The sequence below is a fragment of the Eulemur rufifrons genome, chromosome 28 (genome assembly GCF_041146395.1).
Source record: "Eulemur rufifrons isolate Redbay chromosome 28, OSU_ERuf_1, whole genome shotgun sequence".
In the NCBI taxonomy this organism is placed as follows: domain Eukaryota; kingdom Metazoa; phylum Chordata; class Mammalia; order Primates; family Lemuridae; genus Eulemur; species Eulemur rufifrons.
Window position 1 is genome coordinate 5,278,594 of NC_091010.1, and position 17,944 is coordinate 5,296,537.

Consider the following 17,944-nt stretch of genomic DNA (forward strand, 5'->3'; position numbering starts at 1 on the left):
AAAAGGAAGAAAATTGCGTACAGATAATGTGATCCCAAATGGGTGAAGTCAGTTTCTGTATATGTCTCTCTCTTCACGAATATTCAGACATAAATAGAAGAAACTCAAACTGAAATATATCAAAATGTAATTAAATTTGTTCGTTATCATTACCTTATTATTTCATTTTTCTTTAATGAAAATGGACTTCTCTTGCAATAAAATGTTTATATTGAAACAAAGATAGAACACTACATCTGTAGTGACTTAAGCTGGCTGTTCCTTGACAGAAAGAGACTAAATCTAGGGTGACTGAAGACATGTGAAAACCAGCATCAGACACTGGGAGGAAGAACCTTTTTGAGCCTCAGTTTCTCAGTAAGAAGATGATTAAATATTTCCAGAGTTCTACGTGATCCATAAACTCCAAAGCAACTCTGACAAGTGAAGCTTGGGCTGGGGCTTTAAAATTATATCCTCTATTTCATCACGTGCGAGAGAGAACTTGTGCAAGTGTTGGCCTTTGAGGTTCTGGGGCAGTAGGGATTGAGGCTGCCTGGGGCAACGGTCAGCATTGCTCCCAGGTGTGGCGAGGCTGCAGGGCTGCACTCGGAGCCAGCCCTCGGCCCTTGGAAGGCTCGGAAAGCCCTGCTTTTGCACCGCAGGTTCCCAGGGCCCCAGAGTCTTCTGCTAGGGAATCCAGCTTTCTTCCATAAGGCACAAGGCCTTCCTACCGTGACCTCACATCAAGCCTCCTTAGATAAGTATCTGCACGTCTCGCTCTCCTTTGCTCTACAGTTGAGGACATAGACTGCAGTTTGGCACACAGGACCTGAGGTACGAAGAACGTTATTTTGACGTGACTGATTGTTACACTGACTGTAGCTAAAGTCCTCTTTAACTCTACCGGACTCTGCTCTCCTCCAAAGGGACGGGAGAGCCGTTTCATGTTCTGCCCAGCCCCCCTTCGTGTCTTCCTTAGAACATCCTGTCGGACTGGCTAATGCAAAAGAAGGCAGGTCACTTTCTTGTTTTAAATGAGAATAACCAAAGATTTGATTACAGCTAATTTTATATTAGCAAGTTTAAATTTATTCCATCAGGAGCCAGAAATAAATTTGTAGGAATAGCTAGGTTTCCAAATATTGACATTAACTTTGGGTTCAGACATTGAAAGGCCTCTAGTCCACACCCCACGCCCCCTCCCACTAGCCCCTCTCTAATCATACCTAGCTCTTCACTGACTGTCGAATGGCTTCTCAAATGCTTCTGGCAACTATGTGTTATTAATACTGGATGGCACCTTGTTATTAGATTGCATTTTATTATTTCCTTCAGCTCAGTGCGTACCTAATATTGGAGGGCTCTCCCTATGGGTTGAGACCGAGAGATGCTGCAAATGATGTGGTTTTATTATTTCTGGGCCCCTAGCAGCCAGGTGAGAAACCCGATGCTGTGTAAGCTGACGGACAGGCCGGCATCACCCCGTTCTGATTGGTAGAGCCCAGCGTCCACGCCCCGGCACGGCCACTGCTGTCTGCATCACAGAATGGCTGGGGGCAGCTGCTGTTCTGCCCACTCGAGACGTCTGTTGCATGAGGAGATCAGTAGGCATTCAGCACGGCTATCCTGGCCTTTTCACACAGTGGGTCTAATTTACCATCACCTCCTAGGGAAATAGATAGAGTTTTCTTTTGGCCAGCTTTATATACAATGTAATGTCTTATTAGACATATACCCGGCTTCCACCCAGAGTGCATTTTCAAAGGCCACAGGCATGTAAAATGTCAACTAGCCTCTGATAAAAGAGTACTAGTGAATTGCAAAAGCTTTTACTTCTGAGCACAGAGAGGCACGCACGGTGCCAGACTGCCAGGCCAGAAAGTCTCCAGGGCAAAGAAATCCTCTAGAACATTGCTGATAACGCCATGCCCTGCTGGCGTATTGACTCTAATTGTCTTAGTAAGTCTAGATAGAATAAACAAATGGAACAAAAATAGCTTTGAAAGAAAATAATAAAACACATTATTAAAGTGTAAAAAACCTATTATCCTTAAATTCCATCATATCACTTGAAGGGCTTAACTTCATTTTCTTTCCTCTTCTGTTCCCAGGGCATCCAGCACTTCCCTTTGTGTGGCTCAGGACACTCTCCTGTCTGTGCCACAGGGCATAGGGCTCGCAGTATGAATTTAAAACTCAGAAAGAAGCCCACTGTGAACCCAGACACAACACACTGACCATTTCAACTAGAAACTGAGGGACTCTTCAGAGGAGGCGGCAGAATGCTGGCTGGAAACCTTGCTCAAGGGCTTACCAAACTCCAAGTCCTTGATGTTGCAATGGAAGACCACTTCTTCATTTACCATGAGTTCTACCACATTCCAGTCTTCTATCTTCTCTAGGATGACCTCGTGTCCATCTCTGGCCAGCACAGCTGGAGAAGACAGAGAAGGAGGTGGGTGACGGGGCCAGGTTTCAGATTACGGGTAGCTGTCCTCATGGATGACAGTAGCGTGTCTGCCCCCAGTTGCTCATGGGTATACCGCCTTGGCAGGCCCTTAGCTGGTGCTGGCCTGTGCCCTCCCCTTTGATGGGAGCTACGGCCAGAGGCCTGACAATTCAGCTTTGCATTGCTATTTCCCCAGACCCAGGTGATTTGTTGAACAATGAGCTTTCGCTAGGAAAGAGCGAGTGGGCTTTCCAGAGATTGTGTTGGAGGGGACTCAGGTGATTAGGCAACTTCTCACCCCACTGATGGAAATGCAAATCTGTCACTTTTCCAGAGGGCAGTTTGACAAGTACCTACCACAAGCCTCAAAAAACCATTCGGATCTTTGGCCCAGGAAATTGCACTTGAAAGAAACCTTCCTAAGCAAAAAAACTAGAAATACAGGCAGGTTTTTGCAATAAGATGTCCTTTCTATATTATTATCATACCAAAATACTGGGAACAACTTACAGATCCGATAATAAGAAAATGGTATGTCCATATAATGAGATTTTATTTGGACATTTAAAAGATGTTTAGGTTTTTTATATTTCAAGTTTTTAATACTTCAAGCAAAAATACTGATGAGCAAAAATACAAGACATGAATATGTGTAACATATATTAAAATATATATTCAACATTAATTAAAATATGTATGAAAGGAGGAAGAAAATATCACTTAGCACAGTGATTACCCCTCTGTGGTAAGATTATATGAAACTTTCCCCTTTTTATTCTTTCAACATTTTCCCGATTGTTTATCATAATCAGAAAAAAGTTTTTTTTGGAGTCTGCATTTTGGTTATCACTTACATTCAGTGGCTCCTTCCCCGGAGATCAGCCATGGAGAAAACATTAGGTTTAATCTCTGTCATGGAAGTGCAAGGATATATGGGTCGGAGGAAGTGGTGTGCATGGCACAGACCAGAGCTCTGTTCTCGCCAACGAGTTTCTCCCAGTTGCCTCGGTGTGTTCGCCCTATAACACTGACCTTGGAGTGGGCGTGCCCTTCCTCCCCAGTTTCTGGTAGAAAGCCCTGCTCACCCCCTGATATAGACACTAGAGTGGGTGGCTCAAAGCCACCTTTGGCAGTCTTCATATGCGGGTGAGAATTTTGGTGAGGATGGAGGGAGAAATCAGGTGGGTGGCATGTTTTTTAAAGTTTTAGCATTTCAATCAGTCTTACTAATTGGACTGGTGAAAAGCAGACAGTTATGTCAGTTAATTGCATTTAATGACAGAGACAATTGCTGTTTCAAAATGTTGGTGTGTCCACTTCATCTTTCAATCAGTTCAAGAACATCCAGCCCCAACTGTGAACAATTTAATTGCGTGATTTTAATTTCACTTCTGGAAAGGAACTTCAGAAAGAGACTCAGCGAGGATCTCCATTAACAAGATAATGCTCTGTGGGCTCCTGGTGGTGGCCCTAATCGGCCTGCATCACCTAATGCCTCTCTAAAGGACACCCGCATCTTTCTTGTTGGCATATTTATGATATTGTATCCTGTTTAAGTGTCTAGTATTAAACATCTTTGAGGAAGGCGTACAGCTTGGGCTGTGACTTGCTTAAATGAAGCAGTCCCGCCGGTCTGGAAGGGCCGTTCATCTAGGGGGACATAAAGGCAGTCTGCAGGCAGAGATTTCTGGGACCCCACGCTCCCCCAGCAGCGCCCCCTCGGACGAAGCCGTGTCTGCCTGAAGACACTCCGGGAACACGCTTCAGCTTGACAGGAAGGAAGTAGGGGCCAAACAGCTTCTCCATTCCCACCTACAGCCCTGCCTCTGGGGGTGAGGTGCTGGCACTCTCTTGCTGACACCCAAGGCCAGCTCCAAGGCCTAGGGGCTGTGGAGAGAAGGGGGGGCACAGGCACTGTCTCCCATAGGCAGGAGCAGACCCCTAGGTGAGCACCGGCAGCCGCCACGGCCCTGCCTGGGGCCCTTCTCACGGAGCCTCATGCAGCCCCTGGGTTATGAGGACAGTGTCATTCTTACATGGCATTGTGCAGCTCACAACCAGGATTTGATCCACTGAATGACCCACTCTGTGGAGTTGGGGGTGCCGAATAATGAGGGTCCATGTCATCTGTGAGCAGAAGAAGGCAATAGGAAGAAATCCTCTTACGAGGCCACAGCGCTCCTTACTCTGCCTTACACGGGGTCGGGAGCACAGACTCTCTGCGTCCCTAAGGGTGTGCATCCTCCTCCTGCCCTCAACGCCCAGCCCCAGCGCTCCTGCAGGTGCCAGACAGCAATGCAGGCCCACTGAGTTAACACACTCAGAATGGAGCTGGCACTGCCTGCGACTCCTGTGGACCCCGAGTGACCTGAGTCTGGTTCTTATTAAAGCGATCAGCTGCCTCAGAGTCCACGCCGTCCATTCAGCCGCAGGACGCCCGGCTCCTCCTCATCCGTCTGGGATGTGCGGAGCCCAGCTGTGGGGTGGCCAGCGCAAGCTTAAGGGATCAAACACAGAGAAGCCCCAGAATTCCTGCAGCTCATCCAAATGCCACCTCTCTACATGGAGGACCCATTTTTTCCTATGAGCTGCTGTGGGGTTGTCTATTCAAAGAAAGGTCAGATAAATATACTCCGTGAAACAAAGTCTCTGCAAAGGCAGTGGCTAAACTCCAGCATAAATCAACCAGAAGCTGTAAGGCCACCCGCAGAACACCCACCTCTTTGAAGTGGCACCTCATTCTTCAAGGGGGATCTAGATAAACTGAAGGGACGCAGATAAGCCTCCCTCCTCTCAGTGCAGGCAGAATCGTGCTCCATCTGCGAGTGATTTAAACGCTGCTGGTCAGGAAGTCACGGTGTACAGACAGACCTCTCTCCCTCCTCTACGCAGCACAGAAGCCATGCCAACCACCATTAATGAAGGCAGCCAATGCCTAGCTAGGGACGGGAAAATGGCACATGGGGCGTCTCAGCTAAATAAGAGTGGATTCAATTTTTAAGGGTCAGTTTCAATTCCTTCCAACTCCTGTGCGTGGGTCATTTGGCAGACTTAAGTGCAGCAGGCCAGGAACAACCATGGCCAGAGAAATTACTTACAACTCTTTGTTAAGGTTTAGTTTAGCTTCATCAGTATTGAGACTATAGTGGAGATATTTTTGCTGAGCTATTATAATTCATGGGAAATAAAGAAAGAATAAAAATTTTCAGTTTGCTTAAGTTCAGAAAAGATCAGGCATATTTCCAAAGCCAGCAGGGCTTCAGGAAATGATAAAGGGATATGATTTTTAAAGAAATGCACAGAATTCAGATGGAGATTTTTGCAGAGGAGGGCCTGCAATTGCACCACTCTGCCTGCTGTGATGTTAGTGTTGGGTCTGAAGTGTGTGGGAGGGGTGATGGCCAGATGCTCCCCGCCTTGCTGCTAACACCCTGGCCTTGGTAAATGTTGGTGCCAGTATCATACGAGTTATCATTCATGGACACACAGAGCTTACTTTACAAATCAACCGCCTGCGGACACCTTGCAATCCTCAAGTCTCCTTCAACCATAAAAATGCTCCCCTTGATCTTCTCAAATACTCCTTCCGTCCCCTGCTGTGGGAAGAGCCTGTGCCCGCTGCCTTTGCTCTTCGCTGCTTCGTGTCTACCCACTCCCTTACTCCTGGTGGGGAGCCTGCAGCCCGCCCTCCAGAGCTGCCCTTCCAGAGCCAAGAAGCATCCACACATTCGATGCAGCCCCCAGACATCCCCTCGACCCATCTCCTGTCTTGCTTCTTTAAGCAAATATATTAAGAAAATATATATACATTAAAGTCTAACACTTTATCAGATTGTAAAGCACTATAGACTCACGACTTTTTAAAAACCTTAAAACTTATAGAAAAGGGCAAAATTTTAAAAGTCACCCCTAAATCTCCCCCCGGCCATCTTTTCTCAATGGCAGCGGGACGGGGGTGTTCCTGGCATTCAGGGCGCGGTGCCCGGGCCTGTCTGCACACAGGGCTGCTCCGTCCTCTGCAGAGCTGCACGGTGCCTCGCATGGTGCGTGAGCTGTGATTTAGTTAGCCTTTCCTTTTTCTGGTTGTTTCCAATTTTTCACTATCACCAAAATATTGCAACATATCTCCCTGTGCCTGTGTGGGTGTTTTTTTTTTTTTTTTTTTTTTTTTTTTTTCTTTCATAAGGAAAATACTGAGGAACAGAAAGCTGGATTCTACAGTCTGTGGTTACGTTTTAATAGACACTGCCGTGTTGCCATCCAAGGTGACTGCCCAATTTACCCTCCCCATAGAGAGGGCACGAGAATACGCGTTCTCTAAGCCCTTTGCCAACACGCATTCATCCGTCTCTGGAGATAACTCCTACTCAGCTGTTTGGGGCCCACGGGCCCTTTCCTCTGGAAATCCCACCGCCCCTGCCTCCGGGTTCTCTCCTACCTCCACGCCTCTCCCCCTCTGGCCGCTCCTCTCTCTGAACACTCTGCCCCTCAGAGGGGCCAGCGGCCAGTGTCCTGCCTGCCCTGGCTTCCTCCACAGTCCCACCTCCTGTGGCTCCAACCTTCGGCTTTATGCAGGTTGATTTCCTTAACTAATATTTATTGATGTTTACAACAAGCCAGGCACAGTTCTAGGCACTGGGACCCAGCAGAGAACAGAACAGACGAGAATCCCTGCCCCGCTGAAGATGCACCCACGGGGGGAGATGGGGAACCAGCAATAGGTGAAATGCACGTTGTGTTAGATGCTCACGAGCACTAGGAAGCAACGGGGAGGAGGGACAGGAGATCAGGCCGAGGGAGCAGAGGGAAGCACTGATTTGAGAGCAAGGCCTGCTGTAGGCGACTTGTGAGGAATACCCCAAGCTTAAGAGAGTGAAGAGTGAAGATCTGTGGAAAGAACGTTCCAGAACAGCAACTGGCAAGGCGGGGTGGGAGCTACTGAGTGTTGAGGGCCGGCAGCAGGAGCCGAGCCGGGGACAGGGTGAGCAGCTGCGGGAGGGAAGGAGTGAAGGGGGCCATGTGAGCCTTTGGCTTCTCCCCTAAGTCGGCTGGGAGCCAGCAGGATGTCCTTGGAGGCAAAGGCCACGCCATGACTCAGGCTCACCACACCTGGCTTTGGCGCTGAGAACAGACCACAGGGGCGGTTGCGGGGAGCTCAGTGAGGAGGCCGGGGAGCAACCAGGCAGGAGAAGATGGCAGCTGGACAGAAAGACGGAGGGGTGGGCAGGAGGGGGAGGAAGGGTTGAATTCTAGACATGCTGTGAGCACAGAGCTGACAGGATGTGTTGACAGACTAAACGGGGAGGGGAAAGGAAAGAGAGGTGACATCGAGGTTTCCTGCCCCAGCACCTGAAAGCAGGGAGCTGCCAGGAGCAGAGAGGGGAGTGAGCAGAGCTGCTGGTGGGGTGGGTGTTAGGAGTCCCGCCGGGAAATTCTGGCGCACCAGGTCTGAGCTGCTGCTCAGCAAGGCAGTGGCAATGAGAGGTCCCAATTAAAGATATAAATTTGGAAGTCATCAGCATACAGATGTCACTTAAAGTCATAACTACTTCTGACTCAAATCCTGCCTTCATCTTTCTCCTGAGCTCCAGAACATAATTTCTAACCACTGGCTGACTTTTTCTTCCTTCCCTGCCCTGCCCTGCCCTCTCCTCCCCTCCCTCCCCCTCCCCCTTCCCTCCCCTTTTCTTTTCTTTTCTTTTCTTTTCCTTTCTCTCCTTCCTTCCTTCCTTCTCTTTCTTTATTTCTTTATTTCTTTTCCTTTCTTTCCTTTCTTCCTTCCTTCCTTTTCTTTCTTTCTTTCTTTTCCTTTCTTTCATCTCTCTCTTTCTCCTTTTTTTCCCTTCTTTTTCATTTTGAGACAGGATCCCACTCTGTTGCCCAGGCTAGAGTGCAGAGGTGTCATCATAGCTCACTGCAACCTCGAACTCCTGGGCTCAAGGTATCGTCCTGATTCAGCCTTCCGACTAGGTGGGACTACAGGCATGCCCCACCATGCCCAGCTAATTTTCTATTTTTTATAGCGACAGGGTCTTGCTCTTGCTCAGGATGGTCTCAAACTCCTGGCCTTAAGTGATTCTCCTGTCTCAGCCTCCCAAAGTGCTAGGATAACAGGTGTGAGCCACCACACCCGGCTATTAATATTTCTTAATAGTTCATTTCTTCCCCACTTCTCCTCCCTAAATCTCTTCCTTTGGAATTGGACTCTGAAAGCACCTCCCTGGTCTCACCCTTCCTTAGCTCAAGAACCTTTGCTGGTTCCTTGTCGCCAAAGGTGAAACAGGTCAGACACCCTTGTTGCCCAACATCCTCCACCCAGACCCAACTGCTCCCTAGATGTGCCCCAGGCTTCCCTCTTCTCCCCTTCCCAATGACCCTTCCTCAGGAATAGTAAGAATGAATGCTGTGGAGCACTTGCTATGTGCAGGCATGGTATTCCTTACACGCGTTTCCTCATCAGAATCTCGTATCAGTGAGGTAGGGATTCACATTCCCCTTTTACTAGCAAGTAAACTGAGGCTCATAAGGGTAAATTACTTGATTTTGACTTTGGCCACAAAGCTACCAAATGGTAGAGTCCAATTCAGACCAGGTTGGCTGCACTTCAGAGCCCCTGAGCTTAACCTGTGCTCACGCCATCTCCCTGCCAACTGTGCCAAGAGTGTAGGCAGGAGACAAGTGACCAGGGAGAGGTGACAGGTAAAGCTGACAGAACCCATGGACAAACTAGGGGGGTCCCCCAATACTTGTAAGATGTGTATCGGAGCAAAATGTACCTTTCTGCATTCTGTTTAATATAATTTTGAGTATGTAAATGAGCTAATGGGACTCCCACAGTCGTGCTGATTGTGGCAGCAGTAAGGCAGCAGAAAGGAGCATAATTACAAGTGGCTGCAGACATCAGCAAAATGGCAGGGTAGACAGCTCCAAACTCCACCTCTCCACAGAAACACTGATAAAACAACCAGAAACTGTCAGAACCGACTTTGTTAAAACTCTAGAAAACAATCAAAGGTCTGCAGCAACCAAGGGAACAATGAATTAAGGAAAAGGCAGCTTTAAAATGGCAGAAGCGCTCTGTGGAATTTTCCTTTGCCCTCACCCCACCTTCTCCCTGACTCAGTGGCAGTCTCAGTGACAGCAGCCCATGCTCCCAGTGTGGGACCCTGGTTCTTCATTCCAGAGGAAGCAGAGCAGACTTTATTCGCAAATTCTTGTGTTTTTCTGTTCTAACCCCTCTGGGGCCTTCCGGAAGGACCGAAACAAGGCACCTGTCTTTGCCTGACTTGGAACCCACACAAGGTGGAAAAGCTGTGGGCGGCGCTCAGAAACATTGTAAGGCAAATGAAAAACTCACAGCTGCCTGGGCAAAAAATTATAGCTGAGACACACAATAGATTTCACAAAGCCTGAGGGGAAAACCTGGAGAGAGAGTTTCTTTGGGAAATTAGGACATTCAGAAGGACTCGTGTATACTGGGGGATTTAGAAGGCCAAGAGCAGGCTTAGAACAGGATGCGTGCCCCGAAAAGACCACGAAGATCCAAAGCTTTCAGCACTGGCTGATCTACAGGCTCAGTGAGAAGAGGAGGCAGAGGCCGGGGCAGAACTGTGACCAGCCTGGCTAAGTATTACAGGAGTGCCTCAATGTAGAGGAAATCCACAAAGAATGGGAGAAATTTCTTTGTTTGGTTTGGTTTTAAAGCACTTGGCATTCAAGGAAATTTTAGCCAAAACATACTGGCTGAGCACAAGCTAAGCTTTCAACAATTAGGAATAGAAAACTCTGGGGAAGGAGGAAAATCTGATTTCCAGGGATAACACCCTATAATATCTGAATGTCTGGTTTTCAGCAAAAACAATCACAAAACATATAAAGAAACAGGAAAGTATGGCCCAGTCAAAGAAAACATATTAATTGACAGAAACTCTCCGAGGAAGCTCAGACATTGGGCTTATGTTAAATCAACTATCTTAAATATGCTCAAAGAGCCAAAGGAAACTACACATAAACGACTAAAAGAAACGAGAAAAATGAGATATGTACAAAATGAGAAGATCAATAAAGAGATAGAAATTCTGAAAAGGAACTAATCAAGTTCTGGAGTTGAAAAGTATAATAACTGGAATAAAAACATCACGAGACAGGTTCAACAGCAGATCTGAGTAAGCAGAAGAAAGAATCAGCAAACTTGAATACAAGACAAATGAGATTACCTAGTCTGAGGAGCAGAATGGAAGAAGAATGAAGAAAAATTAACAGAGCCCCAGAAACCTGTGGCACACTCTCAAGTATAACAACATATACATAATGGAAGTCCTGGAAGGAGTGCAAAAAGAGAAAGGGACAGAAAGAATATTTGAAGAAATCATGACTGAAACTTCCCAAACTTCATGAAAGACATGAAAATACATATCAAAGAAGTTCAGCTAACTGCAAGCAGGATGAACTCAAAGAGATCTACACTAAGGCACATTATGACAAATTGTCAAAAGTCGAAGACAGGATTGTGAAAGCAGTGAAAGAGAAGTGACTCATCATGTACAAGAGATACTCAGCAGGTTAACAGCTGATTTCTGGTCAGAAGCCATGGAGGCCAGAAGGCAGTGGGATAACATATTTAAATATTTGTTAAAATGCTGAAAGGAAAAAAAAACCCAAAATCTGTGTATTGGTAAGAGTTCTCCAGAGAAATGGAACCAATAGGGGATATGTATGTGTATATACATATATATACACACACACACATATGTAATATACAGATGCTCCTCAGATTACTATGAGGTTATGTCCTCATAAACCCATTTTAAGTTGAAGATACTGTAAGTTGAGAATGCATTTAGTCTACCTAACCTATAGAACATCATAGCTTAGCCTAGCGTACTCTAAATGTGCTCAATCACTTATGTTAGCTTACAGTTGGGCAAAATCATCTAACACAAAGCCTATTTTACAATAAAGTGCTGAATACCTCATACGATTTATTGCATACTGTTCTGAAAGTGAAAGACAGAATAGTTGTATGGGTTCTTGCCATTAACATACATAGCTGAAAGCACCATTATACAGTCAAAAAATCATTAAGTTCAACTATTGTAAGTCGGGGACCATCTGTATATACATATATATGTGTCTGTGTGTGTGTGTGCATGTGTGTGTATGTGTGTGTATACACACACATAGAGAGAGAGATTTTAAGGAATTGGCTCACCGGTCAGGTTGAGTTTCTATGTTGCAGTCTTGAGGAGAATTGCTTTTTTGAGAAACTTCAATATTTGTTGTAGTAAGGTCTTCAACGATTGGATGAGGCCAACTGAAAGACTTTCCCCTGAGAGCAGAAGCAAGGCAAGGATGCCCACTCTTGCCACTTCTATTCAATATAATATTGGAAGTACTAGCCAGAGAAATCAGTCAAGAAAAAGAAATAGACAACATCCAAACTAGAAAGAAAGAAGTAAAACCACCTCTATTTGCAGATGGCATGATCTTATATCCACAAAACTCTAGTTTCCTAAAACAAAAAAACTATTGGTGCTAATAAATGAGATCAGCAAAGTTGAAGAATACAAAACCAACACACAGCAGTTGAGTTTCTATGCACGGGCAGTGCATAGAAAAGGGAGTCAGACTCTGAAAAGGGAGTCAAGAAAACAATTCCACTTACAATAGCATCTAAAAGAACAAAACATTTAGGAATAGATTTAAGCAATGAGCTGCAATCTTGTAAGCCAAAAACTACAAAATTTGCTAAAAGAAATTAAAGAAGAATTAAATAAATGGAAATATATCCTGTGTGCATGGACTAAAGGACTTAATATTGTTTAGATAACAATACTACCCAAAGAATTATACATATTCAATGCAATCTCTTTAACCATCCTAATGGTGTTTTTTGCAGAAATGAATTCCCTAAAATTCACAAGGAATTTCATGGGACCCACAATAGTCAATACAGTCTTCAGAAAGAACAAAGTTGGAGGACTTACATTTCCTGATTTCAAAATTTACTACAAAGGTACAATAATCATAACAATATGGTACTGGCATAAAGATAAACAAATAGAACAGTGGAATAGAATTGAGAGCCTAGAAATAAATCTTCACACTGATTAATGTGAATGAATGGCCAATTGATTTTTGATATGGGTGCCAAGACCATTCAATGTGTGAAGAACAGTCTCTTTAACAAAAGGTGCTGGGAAAACTGGATATCCACAAGAGTATCTTTTGAATTAAGTTGGCCCCTTACGTTATACTATATGTAAAAATTAACCAAGAATGGATCAAAGATCTAAATTTAGAAATTATATTTGAAGGATAGCTTCACAAAAAAATTTTTAGAAATTATAAAACTCTTAGAAGACAACATGGGGGCAAATGTGTATGATCTTAGATTTGGCAATGGTTTGTTTCTTAAACAGCAAAGCATAGGCAACACAAGAAAAAAATAGATAAATTGAACTTCATTAAAAGTAAAAATTTTGTGCATCAAAAGACACTATTAAGAAAATGAAAAAATAATTTACAGAATGGGAGAAAATCATTTATTCTGATAAAGTTCTAGTATTCAGAATGTATAGCTGGGCACAGTTGCTTGTGCCTATAATCCCAACTACTCAGGCTTGGGAGGCTAAGGAGGGAGGATCCCCTGAATCCAGGAGTCAGAGACCAGAACACAGTGAGACTCTGTCTCTAAAAAACAAACAAACAAAAACAGAATATATATAAAGAACTTTTCCAACTCAACAACAGAAAGAATAGCCCAATTTATAAATGGGCAAAGGACTTGAATAGACATTTCTCCAAATATATACAAATGGCCAACAAGCACATAAAAAGATGCTCAACGTCATTGGCTATGAGGGAAATGCAAGTCAAAACTACAAGATGCCATTTTGCACCTACCAGGAATGTTATAATAAAAAACAAAACAAAACATAAAATTGGAATCCTTGTGCATTGCTGGTGGGAATGTAAAATGGTGTTGCTGTTTTGGCAAAACAGTTTAGAGGTTCCTCAAAAAGTTAAATATATGAGTATATGATTCAGCAACTCTACTCCTTTGAAACACAGTGACTCAAACAGATATTTGTTCTCCAATGTTCTTAACAGCATTATTCATTATAGCCAAAAGGTGGAACCAACCCAAGTGTCCATCAACAAATGAATGGATAAACGAAACCTGGTGTGTATGTGTGTGTGTGTGTGTATGTGTATGTGTGTGTGTGTGTGTGTGTGTGTATAGGAATATTACTTAGCCACAAAAAGAAATGAAGTACTAATACATGCTACAACATGGATGAACCTTGAAAATAAAAGTGAAATAAGCCAGACACAGAAGCCAGACACACATACTGTATGATTCTACTCCTATTAAATATCTAGAATGGGCAGATGCATAGAGACAGAAAGCAGAGTAGAGGTTACCAAGGGCTGGGGCTTGGGGCATGGAAAGTTACTGCTTACTGGGTACAGAATTTCTGTTTACAATCGATAACAGACCAGTTCCACAACATTGTGAATGTAATTCATGTCACTGAATTGTACCCTGGAAATGGTTAAAGTGGGAAATTTTGTTATGTGTACTTTGCCACAATAAAAATAGTAAAAAAAAAAAAAAAAAGAAAGAAAGAAATAGCTGAACTGACTGAAAATGTGGGGGTGGGTTTTGGGGGGGGGGGGAGGAGCTCACATACCCTAGGTCTGGGACAAATAAAAAGAAAAGTGTCTGCAAAAGTCAAGAGGCTGGGGACAGAAAGAGGAAGTAAGAAGTCTCAAAGATCTCTTGGATGTAGTTGTTTTCCCTCAGTGGGCTAAGATCTTCATTATTTTTAGAGAAAGTAAACATAAACTAAAGGTGAATTATGAGGTGACGGTGGGTGGGCCTCATCAGAGCAGGAGGAAGAGAAAAGTCATTTATTTGGGCTGCATCCTTAGCCAAGACTACAAAACATCTTAACCATCACTATATGGCACTGCTAATGACTGAATTGTGCACCCCCTGTCATACGTTGAAGCCCTAACCCCCAATGTGATTATACTAATATCTGGAGATAGATCCTTTAGGAGGTAATTAAGGTTAAATGAGGTCATAAGGGTGGGGCCCTAATCTGGTAGGATTAATGTCCTTATAAGAGACACCAGAGATCTTGCCCACTCCCCCCACGTCCCCCCACCATGTGAGGACGAGAGAGAAGGTAGCTGGCAGCAAGCCAGGAAGAGGGCCCTCACCAGAAACCGCCCCTGCTGGACCTTGATCGGGGAGTTCTAGCCTCAGGTTGTGAAAAAGGTAGATCTCTGTTGTTTATGGTATTTCGTTATGGCAGCCCTAGTAAACTAATACGAACACTGAGGTATTTACAACAGAAATTCTGTCAACTGTTCTCTCAGAGAAAGCAACATTCTCTGCCGACTGAAATCCTACCCATCCTTCAAACTTGAACTCAAATGTCATCTCCTTCAGGGGGCCTTCCCTGATTGCTGAGTCAAAACTGATGTTTGCCTCCTCTGGACTCCCACAGCATTTTGCATGGAAGATTCTTAGTCTGAGTCGTATAATGGAGTTCATGAAGGCTCAGTCCTGGGCCCTCTTCTCATTCTATATGTTCTCTCCAAGTCAATGACTCATATATTTCTATCTCCACCTCTAGAGTTTTTCTCTCAACTCCAGGATAGCAGAGCTGACTCAGTACCTCCATCTAGGCAGCTGAAAGCACATGAAAACCTTCCTACAGATGCTCCTTGACTTCACGATGGGGCTACATCCCAATAAACACATCGTGAGTCTAAAATGCATTTAGTACCCTGGTAAACCCATGTAAAGTGGAAAAATCATAAGTGGAACCACTGTAAGTCCAGATGCACCTCCATTTATGATGGAGTTGCCTCCAGATAAATGCATCGTAAGGTTGAAAAATCACATCTGGGGACTGTCTGTATATCCAAAATGGAACATATTCCTCCAAGTTAAGGTCCATCTTTGGCGTTTTCAATTTTAGCGGCGAACACTTCCATCCATCAGCACTGTCTCAAGCCAGACGCTGACTTTCTGTGCATGACATCCTCTTTACCCCTGCCTCCCACATCCATCCTCAGGGAGCAGCACTGCTTTTACCTTGATCCATTATCCCCTTTAAGGCTGTCCTGGTCCAAGCTACTCTGAACCCTGGACCATGCCAACAACAGCCTTCTGACTTGTCTTCCCTGCTCCCGCTCTCGGCCCCTCTGATCTGTGATCCTCAGGGCAACCAGGCTTTCCTTCCCCTGCTTACAACTCATCTGTGGCCCTGCAGGATCTGGCCTCTGTCTCCCTCTCCACCCTTATCCCCCCATCGGTGCTAAAAATCATCACTTATTCATGCCTCCAGCCTTTGCAAACATTAGTCCCTCCTGGAAGGCTCTTTCCTTTCTTTACCTGGTTAGTTTTTACTCATTTCTTTAAAGCTCAACTCAAATGTAATTTTCTCAAATGAGCTTTTCCAGACCCCTCCCTCCTCTCCATTTATGGCCAGACACAGGTAGTGACATTCCCATGGCACTCTGTACCCTCAGAGCTTTGACCCAACCATCACTTAGTGGTCAGCAAGGAGAAGATCACTTCAAGGACATACATCATTGTTCAACAGCGCGTCTCCAGTCCCTGGAAGGGTGTCTGACACATACTAGATCCTCAATTCAGGTTTGTTGTATGAATGAATGACTAAGAGAGAGAATTTCGGCACTGCTATTTTCCAGCCATTTGACTTGTGAAAGTCACTTAATATTTCTGATTCTGTTTTCCAATTCGTAAGCAGGGTTATATAATTTTTTCTACCGAGGAAATCTGTGTACACTGTCCCGCACTCAGGGGGCCCACAGCTCATTTGTCCCCACTTTCACATCCGAGCTGTGGAAGCCGGAGGATGCTAAGTTATCCTGGGGAGCGGGGCTCCAGGAAGACTTCTCGGAGGAGGCGGCACTTGGTCGGGCACTGAGGAAGGAGGCACAAGGCACAAATTGCATGGATGCTGGGGGCTGGGGCGCACAGCGGCGCACGCAGCAGGAGGCCCACCTTGCAGGCCCTCCAGGCGGAAGGTGCGGTGCTCCACGGACAGCCCCACCGCGCTGTACGGCCCGTAGCGCAAGACGACAACCGCGTTCCCGGGCATGGCACGGCCGCAGCTCCGGAGCAGCACCCGCTGCTAGGCAACGCTCCTCCGGCGCTCGGCGAGGGGCGTGGCCAACAGCGGGCGGGGCGGGGGCGGAGCTCCGGGGTCCCCCGCCCAAGTCCCCGCCCAACGCCCGAGCGCTGTCGTGACCCTGGCCGCCAGGTAAACGCGCGAGGTCAACCTGGTCGGTAGCAGCAACAGCCGGCCCGTGCGGGCTGGTTACACTGTGTGTGTCGGGGCGTGCGAGGCACTTTCCAGGGCATGTCACTGAATCCTGTGCGCGCCTGGGAAGGAAGTTGCGTTTTGTGTTTCGCGCTTGCTCAGCCGAGGTTTGGGGAGGCCGCGTAACCTTCCCGGGCGAGGCAGAGGCGTCGTGTGCATCGGCAATCCTTGCGTTTCCTCTGCTCTTTTGCCTGTTTTTGGACTGATCAAGTATATTTGTTCGTCTCTCCATTTTTTTTCTCCGTTTGAAAGTTGTTTTTGTTCTCTTACTGGCTAGGCCGTTTGGTGGAGACGAAGCTGTAAGTTCGCCCAACTGCCTTTCGTTTGCTCAGGTCTGCCCGCCGGAATGCGGACCTGAAGGACGTCCACCACTGCCAGGCTGTCCCGACAAAGTCTCGGCCACACCTGCTGTCGCCCTCTCCTCGTCGGTGGCCACATGCAACACCCAGGGAGGACCTGGGACATGACAGGTCCAAAACGTGGGCGCAACCTGGACCCCGACCAGCTGCGCTGGGTAGAGGCTCACCCTTCTGCACCAGTTGGTGACAGAAGCAAGAAGGAAACACTGAGATTTTGGGGTTGTTTATAATAGCAGTTAGGCCAAACTAACCATCCTAATACCCCTGCAATTACAACATAAATCTTGAATTTCTAAAAATCCAATTGTAGTTGATATTTTGACCCTCGCTTTGAACAGAAGGATTTAAAAAACCCTTTCCAATTAATTCTTCCAACATATGCCGTTGTCGTGTATTTGAATTCTCTCCACTCGTGAAATATGTTCTAGTGTGACACGTATTTCTTTGATGAGAATTAGTTCATATGTGGTTGGTACGTAGAGAAATGATGTCAGTAGAATTTGGACATTATTTTGGGTCATAAGTAATTTCTCCCAGCACGTTAGTGTTTTGCACCACAAGGTAAGAGCCGCTGAACTCCCAACACAGCCGAACCCAGTAAACTCTGGAGGAATACAGGACCGTACACAATGTCATTATTCTTTCTCTTGGTTCAGTATTGCCACATGTCCTGCCTTGGAAGGACTTATTTTCTGGTACTCCCTAAACTCTGTACACTTTTTAAAAGGCAAAAATCCTCTATTGGCTGTATTATTATTTATTAGAAATTTAACTTTGTTTTAACT

At 45.6% G+C, this 17,944-nt stretch overlaps 1 protein-coding gene across 1 annotated transcript; it reads right to left on the reverse strand.

The window, feature by feature from the left end:
- Window positions 1-1,583: 1,583 nt before the first annotated feature.
- C28H10orf53 (chromosome 28 C10orf53 homolog) lies at window positions 1,584-16,578 on the reverse strand. Its single transcript, XM_069461210.1, has 3 exons — window positions 16,482-16,578; window positions 2,297-2,416; window positions 1,584-1,648 (listed from the first exon to the last, which is right to left on the reverse strand). Exons 1-3 carry the CDS (start codon window positions 16,576-16,578, stop codon window positions 1,584-1,586), a joined length of 282 nt encoding a protein of 93 aa, XP_069317311.1.
- Between the last annotated feature and the right edge of the window lie 1,366 nt (window positions 16,579-17,944).

What these genes read in the sequence shown, in the direction of transcription:
- C28H10orf53 (XM_069461210.1), bottom strand. Translation starts at nt 16,578, where the DNA reads ATGCCCGGGAACGCGGTTGTCGTCTTGCGCTACGGGCCGTACAGCGCG. An exon ending in CCGCCTGGAGGGCCTGCAAG is followed by an intron (nt 2,417 to 16,481) that starts GTGGGCCTCCTG and finishes TGTCTTCTCCAG; the next exon opens with CTGTGCTGGCCAGAGATGGA. An exon ending in CATCAAGGACTTGGAGTTTG is followed by an intron (nt 1,649 to 2,296) that starts GTAAGCCCTTGA and finishes CTATTTCCCTAG; the next exon opens with GAGGTGATGGTAAATTAGAC.